This window comes from Lycorma delicatula, chromosome 2 (genome assembly GCF_047948215.1).
Source record: "Lycorma delicatula isolate Av1 chromosome 2, ASM4794821v1, whole genome shotgun sequence".
NCBI lineage: Eukaryota > Metazoa > Arthropoda > Insecta > Hemiptera > Fulgoridae > Lycorma > Lycorma delicatula.
In genome coordinates, this window is record NC_134456.1 from 219417759 (window position 1) to 219434642 (window position 16884).

General features: G+C 29.7%; 1 protein-coding gene across 1 annotated transcript in view; it reads left to right on the plus strand.

Moving 5' to 3' along the window:
- LOC142320066 (hydrocephalus-inducing protein homolog) overlaps positions 1-16884 on the plus strand; it is a 95554-nt gene that overhangs the window by 51292 nt on the left and 27378 nt on the right. Inside the window, exons 10-11 of the mRNA XM_075357742.1 lie at positions 2148-2288; positions 5267-5416. Coding sequence (XP_075213857.1) covers positions 2148-2288; positions 5267-5416 — 291 coding nt within the window. The remainder of the gene's footprint in view (positions 1-2147; positions 2289-5266; positions 5417-16884) is intronic.

The window sequence follows — 16884 nt, forward strand, 5'->3', positions numbered from 1 at the left end:
TATTATTTTGTCTTTCATACATATGAATTACAGAAACAATTATTTATTGGTCATTTGGATGTTTTCCTGTCTAAATCTCAACTTTAGTTTAATAATAAGAATTATGACCTATTGATAATAAGAATTATCCAGATCAGTGTTCATATTGTGTTGCATGATGGATTTGGTAAATGCAACTTTAGTGATAACATTCATTTCATAAGATTTAAATCATCAAAAAACATTTTTTTTAACTGACCTCAAAAAAGGAGGAGATTTTCAGTTCAGCCTCTATGAAGCTTTACTCTTCACAAAGTGGGTGGATTTAAGTAACTTTTCCATTTGTAGAGGAAGTTCTTCTGGTAGTCCCATTATAAGTTTACCCACATAACTTAAGTTGAAGATTAAAAAAAAAGTAAATTGTCTATAATTTGGTAATATATATTTTTTTTATTGTTATTCTCATTGCTTAGTATTTGATTCTATGATTGCTGTGTATGATATGTAGTCTGATGCCATATTGATATCCAAAGTATTTTCATACAAAAAATAATAACATATTATTGCATTCAAAGAGCCTTTGCCTCATCCTTTAAAAGGAGGATTTTTTTAATTTGTCTGCATTCCTTTTCTTATTTTTGTGAAGATGTGTTTCATACCTTTGTGTTTATTTTGAATTATTTTTTTTTGCACAGGCAGCACTTTTTTGTCCTGTTCATACACCAAAGAAAATAAATTTTTTTGAGTCATCATCCTTTTGATTGGGTCACTATTTTCCATCCCTTTTGTAGTATGTTAATATTTTTAACTCCAACATAACTTACATATTCCTACTTCTCAGACATTATTTTATAAATTACAGTCCTTATCTTCCTTTGTAGTTTTTACTTTGCACATTTTCTTCTCACTAAATTAACTAAAATTGGATGATGTAATACATGATCCACCAAATTAGTTCGCCTCTTTACAGAATTTTCCATAAAGTCCCTCTTATTTGTCTTAAGACTTATTTTATATTTCATTAAGTTACAGAATTTTTTTATTACCCTCTTATAATACCTCATTTCAAATGCCTTTTCCTGTTATTTTTAGTACAACAAGGTGCTACATTCCTCAAATATTTTTAAGAAAGTCTTTCTAATCCTTAGATCTATATTTGATTATCTGAATTAGACCTCAGATATTTCTGCTTAAAACTCCTTCTGGCTTGTGAATATAAAAAAACATAAAATAAAATAGATTTTTTAAAAACATTAAAATAGAAAAATCTGTCCAAGAAGTAAAATACTTTTTCATGTTTTTTTTAAATTTCAACTTTTGAAATTTTTGTCAAATTAAGGTTTAATAAACTTTTGGTAGTAGAGTTTTATTTAGCAGAGTTGTATAAAAGCCAAATTTAAAAGAATTGCATTTTTGTTTATTTTCCTGCAGCATGAGTATTCTTGAAAAAGTTTATCAAACCTTCATAAGCCAAAATATTTTTCAACATGTTAAAAAAGTAAAATTGTAATTTATTGAGCCAAGGATTCTATAAAATGTAATGTGATTTTTATATTATTTTAAGTAATACATTTTGATATTCTTTATTTTATTATTTTATTTTTAATTAACGTGTATATTTTTTAGTTACTATTTTTCTTTGGTGTAATTTTTTATCAAATAGTAAATACAATGTGTTCCTGGGTGAGGCAGAACTACCTTAATCAGAGGCCATTGCTCTATGGGTTGATTTTTCCTGTTTTTTCCCTCCCTCTGCATCAAGCCTTCTAAATATTGTAGGATTTGAGTCAGCAGACCATCTATGGTCCATTTGTAAATTCATTGCCAACACTTTTTAGCTAGCAGGACAGCCATTTTTTTTATTGGGGCCCAGTGGAATGACCCCGTAGCCTGTAGTACTCTTCAGGGAATCTTTTCCTTACCTAGGATTAGTAACCAATCCATGATTTACACAAGCTTCTTGAAAAGTAGTTATTAAAATTAAAAATTTTATGATATTTGATTTTTTTTGGTGGTATTATTAGACTTTATAAAAATAATCGTATTTGGGCAACTAATAATGCAGTGATTTTTATTATTTACTGCTATTTAAAAAATAATTCTTTACCATTAAGTAGTTTGAAAAATTATCTCCAAAAGAATATTGCAATATTTATTTTCTAATTCAGGAAAGTAGCTGCTTATGCTGTTCAGTTCGTAGAACTTCAATTATTCCATGTAATTATGTTAAAGGGGTTCACCAAATATACAGTAATAATGAAAAAGAAATACATAACATAGTGCCATTCACTAATAAGAATTATGTTAAGGTGAGTTATATTTCTTTTTAAATGCTGTAATAGGAATTATTGCAAATAACTAGCATATGAATTTTTAAGTGTTTTATTAGTATTATTTTATTATTTAATATTCAAATCATTGAATTCACTTGTACAGTAAAATTTTAGGAAACTATTTCCTGATTCATTCTGTTAAAGTTTACTTCTTTTTTTAGAGGTACTTTCAGTTTCTTTCCTTTGTCCAAGACATTGAACAAAGGACCTACATTAAATAATACCATATTTACTCATGTACAATTGGCCTTCGTGTAAGAAGCATCTGAAATATAATTCTGCAGTTTTTTGGAAAAACATTTACACAAAACATTCAATTGATGTCTATTAAAATGAAATATTACAATAAAAATGAAATATTAAAATAAATACTGTGAAATTAAATTATCATTAAACACTCATTATATAAAAAAATGATAAAAACTAAAAACTACAGATTTTCACATAGGGGTCAATCCATTTGAAGTGACCCAAGGATGGTTCCTTAACCAATATGATGTGCACACCTATTTTTGTGGTTGTAAGGGTTTGGTCCTGGAAGGAAGAAACAAAAAGCAATTTAATCATATTTTCTCAAGGTAAAAAGATTGATCCAGTGGTTTATTTACCTATCTCTCTTCTTTCAATGAGAAAATTGCCAGTAAAGTTAAAAATGAAAAACTGTGAAATTTCACTTTTGGTAATTTTTTTCAAGAGGCGGGGATCGCATACACAGTTTGAATTATTTTTATATATGTAGGTATATGTTAGTAGTTTTACCATAAATAATATTAATGGTGATATACTTACCCCTAAATTTTTATGAATTTTTGAAAACTAAATTTTTTAAAAATTCAAATTTGGCTTTAAATAACTCTGATGGGGCCGGTTGACCAAGAGCAACACATTGCCCGACATCACAATATTGAACAATTGGATGCTTCTTGTTGCATTTTGGGTGTATCACCTCCATAAAAATTGAAAAAACAAAGCACGGATCAAAGGCCATCAGCATTAAAATTTTAAATAAATAAATAAGGTATCTGAGAAATTAAAAAAGAATTTTGGATTGTGTTTTCACTCAAAAGTTTCTGAAAATGAAAATCCAGCTCAATTTTCTTCACATGAATAAGATGGATCATTTTATTTTAAAACTAAAATAAAAATGTGTTCTTGCTTCTAAAGAAGATAAGGTTAACATTATCAGTTTACTTCCCCAGTCTTGGACCAGATCTAAAATAATATCAGAGCTCTATTTGTCTTGAGCATTTGGTTAGACTTGCTACAGAATTAATTAATGAGCAAGGCATTCTACTGGACTTAGGTAAAAGTCATAAATTACAGGAATTGGTAACGACACAATTAAAAAAGTTGTGTTATTTTATGAAGATGACAATAATAGCACGTTATGTCCTGGTAAAAAGGATTGTGTTAGCAATCAAAGTATTGTCAGCACAAAGGATTGTGTTGATGGTATCAAAGTGCATAAGCAAAAGCGCCTTATTCTGATAAATTTAAATGTCTCCTTTAAAAGTGAAAACCCTGAGGAAAAAGTTGGGTGTTCAAAGTTCTGCGAACTCCATCCAGATTGGTGTATCTTGGCTGGTGCATTCGGAACTTGTACAATATGTGTCTGCCCCACCACCAGAACATCAAATGCAGGATTGATTGTCCCAAACTTAACGTTGATTATAAGGATCTTTGTTTGTGACAAAGATAACTACAGCTGTATGATGAATGTGTGCACCAAATGACCAGGTAAAATGGCAGTGTTTGACATGCTCAACTTTTCCAAAGAGTATGATGTGTTGCCAGATACAATAATGTACAAACAGTGGGTAACAGCTGGTAGGACAGAGATGATTATTGTTCTTCAGACCAAAGGTGAGTTTTTTCAAATCATTAATGGAAAAATTTTAAAAGCTGATAATTCACAATTTCATGTCAAACCAAGCTCAGTTTTTCAAGAAGAAAAAATCAGAATTTAGTGAAGAATGTTTGGTGCTGGCAGACTTTGCAAAACACTTTTCATTTCCTGTTCAAGATGAGATACAAAGCTTCCATTGGGTCAACAGCCAAGCCACAGTTCACCCTTTTGTGTTCTATTTCAAAGAAAATAATGTATTATAACACAAAATTGTCTGTATTTTAAGTGATCATTTGAATTACGATACAGCAACATTTTATTGTTTTCCAAAACTTTTAACAGACCATATTCAGGAAGTACATCAGAAAATTAAAAAACCCATGTATTTTACTGGTGCTTCAAGTCAGTATAAAAATAAAAAGAATTTTGCTAATTTATGCAGTAACAAAAAAGACTTTGACCTTGAAGCCGAAAGGCATTTCTTTGTGTCATCCTTAAGGAAAGTCTCCTGTGATGGTGTGGAAGGTGGCACTAAAAACAAAACTAGAGGTGGCAAAGGGAACCCTGCAAAGGCCATTAAAAAGTCAGATACTAAACATGCAAAGGAGACAAGAAACCCTCTTGGAGCACTTATTTAATGAGTCAAAGTGGTATTGCTTTTAACAGGTTTTACAAGATTTTTGACAGGTTATACCTTTTTATTTGTACAATACACAAAAAACCTTTTTATTTGCGATAGAATCAGCTACAAAAACACAGTAAGATGTGCAAATTTGAGATTTTTATCATCAGCCACGTGTGATTATGTTACAAGTAATTTATATTTAACAATAAAAGTACTTAGTGCTTAACTCATTTATTTTTTTTACCATAGTTAATTTAATGTTTTATTAGTCTGCTATTTTAATAATTGATGTTCAAAAATTTGAGCTGATTTAGGTCCTAATTAATTTCAATTATAATGTGTCTCCATTTTCTGGTGTCAAGTATCTTAGTTCAGAATAAAGAGTAAGCAAATGTTGAAAGGTACTTTACCATCATTTAAGTTCAAAACAATGAAATCTTAATTTAACCATTTTAAATTTGTGTATTTGTTTTTATTTCGCAGAAAAAACTAATGATATGTAAAGATGCAAGTATTGTAAGAAATAAATTGTATTGTCTGATGGAACATTGTGTGTCAGAAATAGATGAAGAGAAAATAGAAACTGATTTTCTACAGAATCTTCCTCTACCAGAAGCTACTGATATAGATCAGGTATAATTAGTTTTATGATTTTAAGTTTTTTCATAAATTTAAGTATTGCTTATATAAATAATGTAAATAGTATTATTATATTAATATAGATGTAAAAGTAGTATTCGTTAATAATAAACAAATAAACAGTATTAAATTTTATTTTTAAATTCATAAATTGAAGTAATTATTCCGTAACAAATGTTAAATAAGGTTGTTTAATTGATATATAATATTATTTAAGTAATTTATGAATATTAATTTTAATAAGTAAATAATATTTAATATTTATTTTGTTATAAATAATTTATTAATAAGTATTTCTATTAAATATTTATTTTTTCTTGTAGTATTCTTTTTATGTGCTTTAATTGCAATAATCAGAAACAAATATATGCCAGTTAGTAGTACGGAAAATGGTACGCCAAAATGGACGTAATCCAAGATGGCGGTCGTCGGCCATCTTGGATTGTGACATGTTTTTTGACGCCGTTGCCTGCGAGCAGTCTTTTGCCGACCTGATTTTTTTTTTAAGACGACGTTCCTCGAGGATGATCCTGGTCGTCGTCGTCACCGCGCGTGAAGTAGATTTAGAGAGAGGTTCTCGTCGTAGATCGTGCACCGGGAGGCGGCGTTGCACACACACACACCCACACACACGTGAAAAAAAATACAATTTAGACGTACCTCGAGGATGATCCTGGTCGTTCGGGCGATGGCGTCGGGAGGCGCGTTACAGAGAGAGAGGTTCTCATCGTAGATCGTGCACCGGGAGGCGGCGGTGTCTATTGCTGCGGCGCACACACACACACACACACACACACACACACACACACACACACACACACACACACACACACATACGTGGATAAAAAAAAATTTAGACGTACCTCGAGAATGATCCTGGTCATCCAGGCGACGGCATCGAGAGGCGTCACAGCGAAGGAGAAAGGTTCTCGTCGTAGATCGTGCACCGGGAGGCGGTAGTGTGTTTTTGCGTGCGTACATACAAGACCATCTCTGCGAAATCCATGCTGTTCCTCTTCTAATCTCAGTTCTGCAATACTCTGTACTACTTACTACTATTTTAGCAAAGACTTTGTATCCAGCATTCAGCAAGCGTATTCCCTTATAATTTTCACAATCTTGCCTATTACCTCTCTTAAAAAACAGGTACTACCTGAGATTCATCCCAAGAGTCCGGTACACTTCCCAACTTCCCACAGCTGTTATAAAAGGAAAGTAATGTCATCTTAAATATTTTTGATGCATATTTAAACAACTCCACATTTTGTCAGGCCCTGGTGCTTTTCTACTTCTGCAACTACATAATATATTATAAAGTTCCTATAACATTACTCTTTCCTGAAGTCCATAAAGACTGAAAATAATTCAACCATACTTCCTCTGATAGCAGATTAACTCTTAAGGTATCCCTGTTACCAGAAATCCACTGATTTAAAATTTTATTTGCTTTTCCCTACCTTTCATGTACATCATGTTCAATATCACTCACAAATCACTGCTATCTTTGCCTTTACACAAACATGTGCACGTGCGCGCGCGCGCGCACACACACACACACACACACACACACACATATATATATATATATATATATATATAATCACTGGACTACCAAAATTACATAAAATAAATATTCCTATAAAACTATTAATAAATTTTATAACAGCACCTGAATGTTTCACAGCCAAAATAATAGTAAATTACTAAGAGTAAATTCAGTCTAACCCATAAACATAATGTAAAATATCTGATGTGGACACCATATGACTTCCTTGTAAGCCTATTAAATTACATACACACATGTTTTGGTGCACTTCATTGGAAAGTGAGATACGATCTTTCAATTCTTTAATAAATTGGACAGTTACACAATTGCTGAAATATTACTTTTTATCAACATCAAATATTTATACAATTATTAATTCAACAATTTTACATGAAATATTAAGATAGAGTAAAATTCCCTTTATTTCTTGTATTACTAGATCAGTATTATTCGTACCTTTGTGAGTTGCTGATTAACAAAAGTTTCAGATTTCTGGTGTGCCTTATAAATAAAAGTTAATAATAACTAAACTATTCCATTTAGTGAATTCCTGAATACTGGTTACAAATGTCAATTTTGACCATACGATGTAAAATATTCAATTTTTATTATTTGATTATTTGGTGAATAATAAAAAATGGAAAAGAAACAATCATACAGGAAAAAGAAAGACAACATGAAGAAATACATCTCAAAAAAACAACAAGAAGATGAATATGAAGAGAAAGAAAATGTTAAGAACAAGGGAAGAATAAAAAAAATGAAGAGAAGATTATAAATATAAAGAGAAAGAAAATGTTAAAACCAAAAAATAAAAATAAAGAAGAAAATGTTTCAAACAAAGAAAGAATAAAATCATTAAGAAAAAATGATAAATATAAAGAGGAAGAAAATGTTAAAACCAAAGAAAGATTAAAAAGATTAAGAGAAGATGATGAATGTAAAGAGAAAGAAAATTTGAAAACTAGAGAACATGTACACAAATTAAAATCAGAAGAATTACATCAAACCAAACAGCGATTTAAATGATTGGCAACAAAAAACAAACAAATGAAATGATGAATTACTTCGACTTAGGTAGAGTATTGTCCAACAATATCAGAGGAGTAATGAAATAGAAGATAAGAATTTTTTTCAGTTTATTAAAGATCAGGCATGTATACCTCACTGTATATGTTCTTGTAAGGGTGTATCAGTCACTCGGTATAACTTTAATGTAGATAAAATTAAACAGAAATTCCAGAATAATTAAATAAAGTTAAACAGAAATTAAACTAGAAAATTAAAAAATAATACAATTCTAAAATATAATTTTCAATTAATATTAAATAATCAGATGTTTCACAAATTCTGTTACATATACATATTAAAGTAAATTTTTAAAAGTACATAAAATTTTACTTCACTAATAACTTCTAATTTCTATTATTGAATTATTATTTATTGACAAATTTTTTACAATCACGTGTTAATAATTATTAATAAATCAATATATTTAAATTAAAAAAAAAAGAGATGAAGTCTGATTCAAACTGATGTGCCTTCCCCTTGTAAGATCCAAATATTTCATTAATAAAAATTTTATTTGGCTATAATTCTGGAACCACTGAAAATAAATACCACTTATGATACATCATTGAAAAGCTGTCAATGAGGACTTATTAGTGAAGTCCAAAATTCAAATTTTTGGGGATTTTGGACTTTTTTAGACACTTTTGGCCCAGTTGACCACAATCAAAAGGGGAAATGTACAACTAAATGTTACAACAGTCCTAAATCCAAAATTTTGACATCCTATAGCTAATTGTTTCTGAATTATGCAAGATACATATATACGTATGTACGTACAGATGTCACGCTGAAACTAGTCAAAATGGATATTTCCATTAAAATCTGAAACCTAAATTTTTCACGATCATAATACTTGCTTTACTTCATACAAGGAGGTAAAAATAGTTATGAAATCATACATAAATCAAATTCTATTAAATTTTAACTATGACACAAAGGTAGTAAGTTATGATATCACTAACATGTAACCTAATATACCAATTGACAAGTCAATAGAAATAATAGAAAATAGATCAAATGAAATTCAGAATACACCAATGTATTTGTCATTATTATAAGAAATATTTGTCTTCAAAATTACTTTGAGTATGAGAATAATTGTTATTAACAAATAGAAAGCTTACCAATGGAATCTGTGTACCTAGTATTATGTCTGAGATATTTATACAAGATTTGGAAAATAAAATAGTTCATGGCATACTAAATATACACTACCAAATATTATTGTGGATAAGATATGTAGATAATATTTTAGTCATATGTAACCAGCTATAAATAAAGAAATTGATCATTTTAAAAGCTTAACAATTACGATAATAGTTTAAATTTTACATACTAAATAGAAAATAACAGAAGAATTTATTTGTTAGATATTGGAATCAAAATAAACTTAAACAATATAACAAAAACATCAGTTTATAGAAAACCCACAACAAATAATATTACAGTACTTTTAAAATCTAGCCACCCATGATTATAAAAAATTGATACATGTAAAAACAAAATATTTAGAACAATTCACTGTAAAAAAAAAAAACCAGTAGAAATAAACTCAAAAAAGAAATATACAAAATAAAGCAAATAGTAATATTTAATGGTTTCAATGTTGAAATTATGGAAAAAATTTATAAAAAGCAGAATAATAAATAGCAAAATAATTATACTAAATACAACAGTAAAAGAATAACACAAAGATTAATAATAGTGTTTGTTAATCTTTAAATAACAATTAATTATACAAAAATTAATTAATCTAGAATTGATTACACGCATAAAATAATAGGAAAAATTATTAATGTAAATGATACAAATAAGTATAAAAAAGTATATAAACCAAATAATCACGTTATAGAATGTTTCAAAAATAACAATAATAAAAATAATACAAAGAAATTAAGAGGATATATAAAATTAAATGCAACAAATACAGTAAAATTTATATGGGTTTATAAAACCAATAGATCATTTAAAAAAAGATTTGCAGAACATTACACAACATACAAAAATAGAAATAAGAGAGAGGTACATCTAATGTAGCTGACCATCTGTTAGAATGCAAACATAGTATTACAGATTGAAATACAATTTTAGAGATTTTAAGATTTGTGATGATAAAAAATGTATATATTCGAGAAATTACATTTATAAATAAAAATATAAAATAATGAACAATCAGATCACATTCGAGGATGATAGAAATAAGTAGAAATAATATAGTTAGAAATAATGACAATAGAACAAAGGAAGATGCTATGCTTTAGAGATTAAATTATTCTAGTGCTGGACAGAAAAATTACATGAACACTTATAATATCATTCAAAATTTCACGATACAAAATATTTTAATAAAAAAAAATTACATTAAAAGAACGTTTTAATGTAATAAATATAGAATTTAATAATACCAACTGAAGGTGCAGGATAAAAACCTAATTAACGATAGTTAAACTTACCTTACTGTGTTTTGTTGGTTTATATTTCAAATAATATTAAATATATATATATATATATATATATTTAATATTATTAAACCACATAATAAAATATATATATATATATATATATATATATATATATATATATATATATATTTATATATTTATATATTTTATTCAAATTTCAGTTTTAATGTAATTGTAGAATTAAATATCTACTGAAGATGCAGGATTGTGTGAAAATTGATTCTTGGAATTAATGTGCTAATTTAACTTATGTAGTGTTTTGATGGAATAATTTTATTTAATATTACGTATCACAAAGTTCTCCCAGGACTATCAAAACATATTCTACTCATGAAAATAATGGGAAAAGTTCAAATAAACAGATTATCTAAAAAGCTTTGTTTACAAGCTGTGTTTAGTGAAAGATTTTACACAAATTTCAGCTATCCTGGTAAAAAGAGGTCATAATGAAATTTTTAGCAAGTGAATTAAGGAGCAAAATTAGTAGTGACTTCTTATAATTTTTGACATGAAAAATTGAATAAAATAGGTCCAAGAACTGGATGTGCAATATTTTTTGAGAAATCTGGAGTGAAAATTAATAAATTGGGAGTAAAAACCCTGTTTTTTGTGTTGAGTACAATAACTTTTAAATGGGTAATAAACACGTAAAATTCTTAAGCAAAACTTAATTTAATTTAATTCTGAGAGTTAATTTAATTCTGAACAAAATGGTGTAAGAAAAGTTGAAGAAAAGAAAGAAAAATTCAAATTTTATTATACACTAGATTACAGTACATTATAAATACTATTTTATTATGAATGTTAAAATATGACCCTGCCATTTTCAGCACATTTCTTGACAAGCTTCTTTACTGGTTTTGTTATTCTTTTTAGTTCTTTAGTGCTGTCCTTAAGTTGTTCAGTCACATCCATAATACGGACAATTAATTTCTCTCTTGAATGTATTTTTGATAGTCTACAATATTTTTCATCCATCCCCAGATGCAAAAATCTAAAGATGTTAGTTCAGACGATCTTGGTGGCCAGGAATGTGGACCTCTAATCCATTTCTCAGGGAAATGATAATTAAGTAGGGAGGTGCATCTTCTTTCTAGAAGTATACTTTGCGACTCAGTGTGAGAGGAACATCTTCAACCAGCTGCAGCAGTTCTTGAAGAAAGTGTAAGTAAACCTCAGCATTTAAGCAGCCAAGTAATGTGAACAGTCCAAATAGCTGATTCTGAAGAAGGCCGCCCCATACATTGATGCTAAATCGGTGTTGAAAATTGCCTTATACCGTTTCATGAGGATTTACTTCTACCTATGTAAGTTTTTATTGCTTAAATAGTTTTTAACACTATCTTGAATGAAATTTGCCTTGTTTGTAAACAAAACATACTTATACAGTTGTCGATTTGTATTCCACCAGTTGCAGAACTCCAAGTGAAGCGGACTGTTTGCTGGGTGTAAATGTTCAACTGACCTGTTTATGATAAGGAAAAGACTTGTTTTGTTCAAGTGACCTCCAAACCATGAAATGAAATGCAAAACTATGATCTGCTTAGAAAGACGTGTGTACTGACCCCTGGATTGTACTGAACTGCATCAGTAATAATTTCATCAATAACAACATTGTGTTGAACAGATAATTTGTAGCTCTATGAGTACTAGGCAGTGAACCTGTTTCTTGAAGATTGCAAAATGTTATGATAATTGTTTTGGGATATGGAATCCTGTGATTCTGAAAACTGTTATCATATTCTGGTGCAACACTACCATTACACACACTTAAAATGAGTAGCATTCAGCGTACTGTTCTGTTGTAAATAAGTACGGCATTATTTCAATGACAGATCGATCATGTTAAAACTAAAATTCACAGAAAACCATCGGTAATGTCAGCACAGTTCACAGTACCTGATATACGTAAAGTACCTTACAGAATGATTTAAACAGTAATACAATAGTGCACAATACTAATTAGTTGTTATTTTACTGCCAACGTAGAAATAATAATTTTTCAAATAATTTATTGTATATCTATCATTAATAAAAAATTATCCAATTAATTTTTATTTATTTATCTTTATTTTACAATTGTGTAATTTACAGTAATTTTTTACAGTAAATTTTGTTAATACAAAATTTTCACATCAAAAAAGAATTTGTTTTTTTTTACATTAAATAAGTACTTTTCTAACAAATGTACTTAATGAACTGTTCCAAACAAAATTAAAATTTTTCTAACTTTTCTTTGTTTTGTTCAACTTATCTTAAAACATTTTGTTCAAAATTAAATTCTCTACAAGTTTTATTTTAAGTTTAATGTGTATATTACCCATTTAACCAAGCTATTGTACGTCAAACATTAAAAAAACGGGTTTTTAATTGTAATTTTTTGGTTTTCACCCCAGATTTCTCAAAAACTACTGCAGATATGGTTCTGAGACCTATTTTATTCAATTTTTAGGTCAATAACCATAAGAAGTCACTAATTTTGTCCCTTAATTAACATCTTAAAAATTTCAGTATGGCCTCATTTCACCGGGGTAGCTGAAATCTAAACAAAGTCTTTCACTAGTCATAACTCACAAATGAAGCATTTTAGAACATATTTTTATGTGATTTTTCCATTATTTTCATGAGTAGAATAGGTTATGAAAGTCTTGGGAGAACTTCATGATACTTTCTCCCCTCTCCCTCCTCCCCTTTGGACTCCCCCTCTCTCTACTTCCTCTCACTCCTTGGGCACCTACTTTACAAATATATAAAGGACATAAATAAACTTTTATTGGGTTGAAAAACAAAACATTTGCTACATTTAATAATGAAAGTCAATGTATCATTATATATATATACTAGCTGCCCTGCCACGCTTCGCTGTGTCACAGCAAAGTTTCTGCGACGTTTCTCAGTTGATTGTTTCTTCAATGGAGAACAATATCTCTAGGTTGGAACTGATCTTCGACTATGACAATTGCTACTTCGTCTATAGATAAAGCATTATATCTCCAGACGTGTTCTCCAGCGGGCGTTTTGTCTGCATGTATATCAATCTTGTGGGTGTCTGATGGCATCATATCAATTGCTGTTTTGAACAAACGCACCAAATTGTTTCTTTCGTTAAGGCGCTTCTGTAGCTGCGAAATAATGGATCTTCTTAGCGAGGTATGTATTCCACAACGTGCATCGACTTCATCTCTATCATCACCAATGAAGTACATTTGAAGGAATTTATGGTCACTCTCTGGGAACGGGAGCATGGAGCCAGCTTTGTAATATATTTGCCCTTTGATTTTAAAAGTTGGCATGAATTGAGTGGTCACGATTTCCGCACCAAATGACGTCATTTGGAAGCAAGAGTTATATTTCCTGATGTTCGATAGGAAATGCTTCGATTCAGCAGTAGATCCAGCAAGTAGAGTTTTCAATGGCTCTGGTGGTGTATCAAGGCAATTTGATTTTTCCGCCAGCGCAACACATCTCTTTCGTTTCATTATTAAACTTTAGAGCCTGACAGTAGGTACAGACATGACTCATCTGGCCAATAACAACATGCCGACTTGAACTATAATCAACAGCTCGATTGTACTGGAACGGAAGATGATTGTATTGCAGATTCAGATCAGCTGTTCTTTGGATTCGTGTTTCAGCTATCCTCACCCTCTCGCGTTCATTCCGTTGAGAACGAACCAAATCTGTTGCTGCAGAACGCGACTGACGTGCTCGCAATCGTGCATCCTCAAGCCTGGCTGCTCGTCTTTCTGCTGGTTCCACGTTACGTATCTGGATGGTGCTTAGTCTGTTCCTCTCTCATATGGATGCCCGCTCTTCCTCAGTCATATTCGAAAGCCGTCTTCTTAATCCTTCTGTGTGGCGAGTGCGACGGCCCAAATTCGATTTTCTGCGAGGCATTATTTCGGTTCTCACTGGAATAGAAGGAAGGGATAAGATTATAACCTCTTATGGCTCTCACAGCTCTATGTTGAAAACCATGACAGAAAGTTTAATAATGAAAAATTTTCATTTTGAAAAGGCCAAAAAAATGTATTTAAACTTTTTTCACCTATCTCTCATGGTTCTCATAGCTGCAGCTCGACAACAATGAGACACAGGACAGACATTATTGAAAAGTGGCTAAAAATTAATAATATTAACTAAATATATGAATTTAAATAAATAAGTAAAATATTAGTTAAATGAAATAGTTAAATAATAATTATAAAAAATTAATATTTTTTCTGACCATCTCTCATGTAAAACATAACCTCTACTTACGGTTTGGTGAAAGGCGCAGTTCAATCACGACATGATCACACAAAAGTACCTCGATTAAAGTGAATATTTAATTCAGATTGTATAATAATCTGAATCAGATGCAAGTGGATTCGTTTTTTTGTTAATAAATGTGTAATTGTTTCACATGTGACTGCGGTTGTTGTTAGCTAGTATGGCGAGTGTTCCCCTCGCTTCCAGTAGATGGCACGGTCACTGATACACAGCTGACCGTTAAACAAACTGTTTTCTCGCGGTCGCGGGTATGTGACTGATGCAAAAAATAGATGAAAACAATCTTTGATGCGGGTTATATATCGTGCTAAAATTTGAGCTCAATCGGTGCAGAACATTTTGATTTTTTGAAGCGTAAACAAATGAACTTAACATTTTTTAAGATATATATCTTTATATATATATAAAGATATATATATATATATATATATATTTATTTAATTAATTTATTTATTTTTTAAAGCAATTCTTTAAATAACCATACTCCTCCATTCCAATATAAATTAATTTATATTTAATAGATCAACCCTAAGTACAGAACAATTGAATGATATGAATTATATGACTTACTTTATTTCATTACATAACAGAAGTGCTTTTGCGAAATTGATTTGCATCATCAGCTGCATACATTACATTATATATATATATATATATATATATAATATATATTACAAAACCATTCAAAATTTGCAGTCCATGACACCAAACTACCTCCCATTCACTTATAATTTTATGTTAAAAATATTTTTAAAACTAATTAAATTTAAAAAAAAAATAAATAAAATTTAACTTATCATACTTTAAAACTATACAAAAAAAAGATAAAGATGCTACGATTTGCTGATGATATAGTAATTCTAGCCGAGAATAAAAAGGATTTAGAAGAAACAATGAACGGCATAGATGAAGTCCTACGCAAGAACTATCGCATGAAAATAAACAAGAACAAAACAAAAGTAATGAAATGTAGTAGAAATAACAAAGAGGGACCACTGAATGTGAAAATAGGAGGAGAAAAGATTATGGAGGTAGAAGAATTTTGTTATTTGGGAAGTAGAATTACTAAAGATGGACGAAGCAGGAGCGATATAAAATGCCGAATAGCACAAGCTAAACGAGCCTTCAGTAAGAAATATAATATATTTACATCAAAAATTAATTTAAATGTCAGGAAAAGATTTTTGAAAGTATATGTTTGGAGTGTCGCTTTATATGGAAGTGAAACTTGGATGATCGGTGTATCTGAGAAGAAAAGATTAGAAGCTTTTGAAATGTGGCGCTATAGGAGAATGTTAAAAATCAGATGGGTGGATAAAGTGACAAATGAGGAGGTATTGCGGCAAATAGATGAAGAAAGAAGCATTTGGAAAAATATAGTTAAAAGAAGAGACAGACTTATAGACCACATACGAAGGCATCCTGGAATAGTTGCTATAATATTGGAAGGACAGGCAGAAGGGAAAAATTGTGTAGGCAGGCCACATTTGGAATATGTAAAACAAATTGTTAGGGATGTAGGATGTAGAGGGTATACTGAAATGAAACGACTAGCACTAGATAGGGAATCTTGGAGAGCTGCATCAAACCAGTCAAATGACTGAAGACAAAAAAAAATACAAAAATTGTAAAACCTTTATTTAAATTATAATTCCAACATGAGATAAAAACATAAAATATAAAAATTGTTTAAAATTACAAACATCATCAATTATTTAAAATTAACGAATTTAAAATTAAAATGTAAAAATGTAATTAGAACAAAGATAAAAATTGAATAATTAAAAATTAAAACTTTTAAAATGAAAATAAAAACTTAAATAAAGTAAAATCAGTGAAATTGCTAGCACATGATTCTGTTTTGCTTGGATTGTTATTACTGGATTATTTATCAAAAAATCCATTGGAGAAAATAATCTTTCTGTCAAATAGATAATAAAAATAATGTATGATCTCTTGTATAATTGGATCTTCAACAAACTGTGCTTGGTCCAGTTTTGTGCAGCATTTTACCGATGAATTAGCCAAGCATATCCTTAAACCTCACATTCAGTTTTATTTGTTGATTTAATTTTTGAGTCAGCTGAAATTGTAAAAAAATCTGTTTTCTC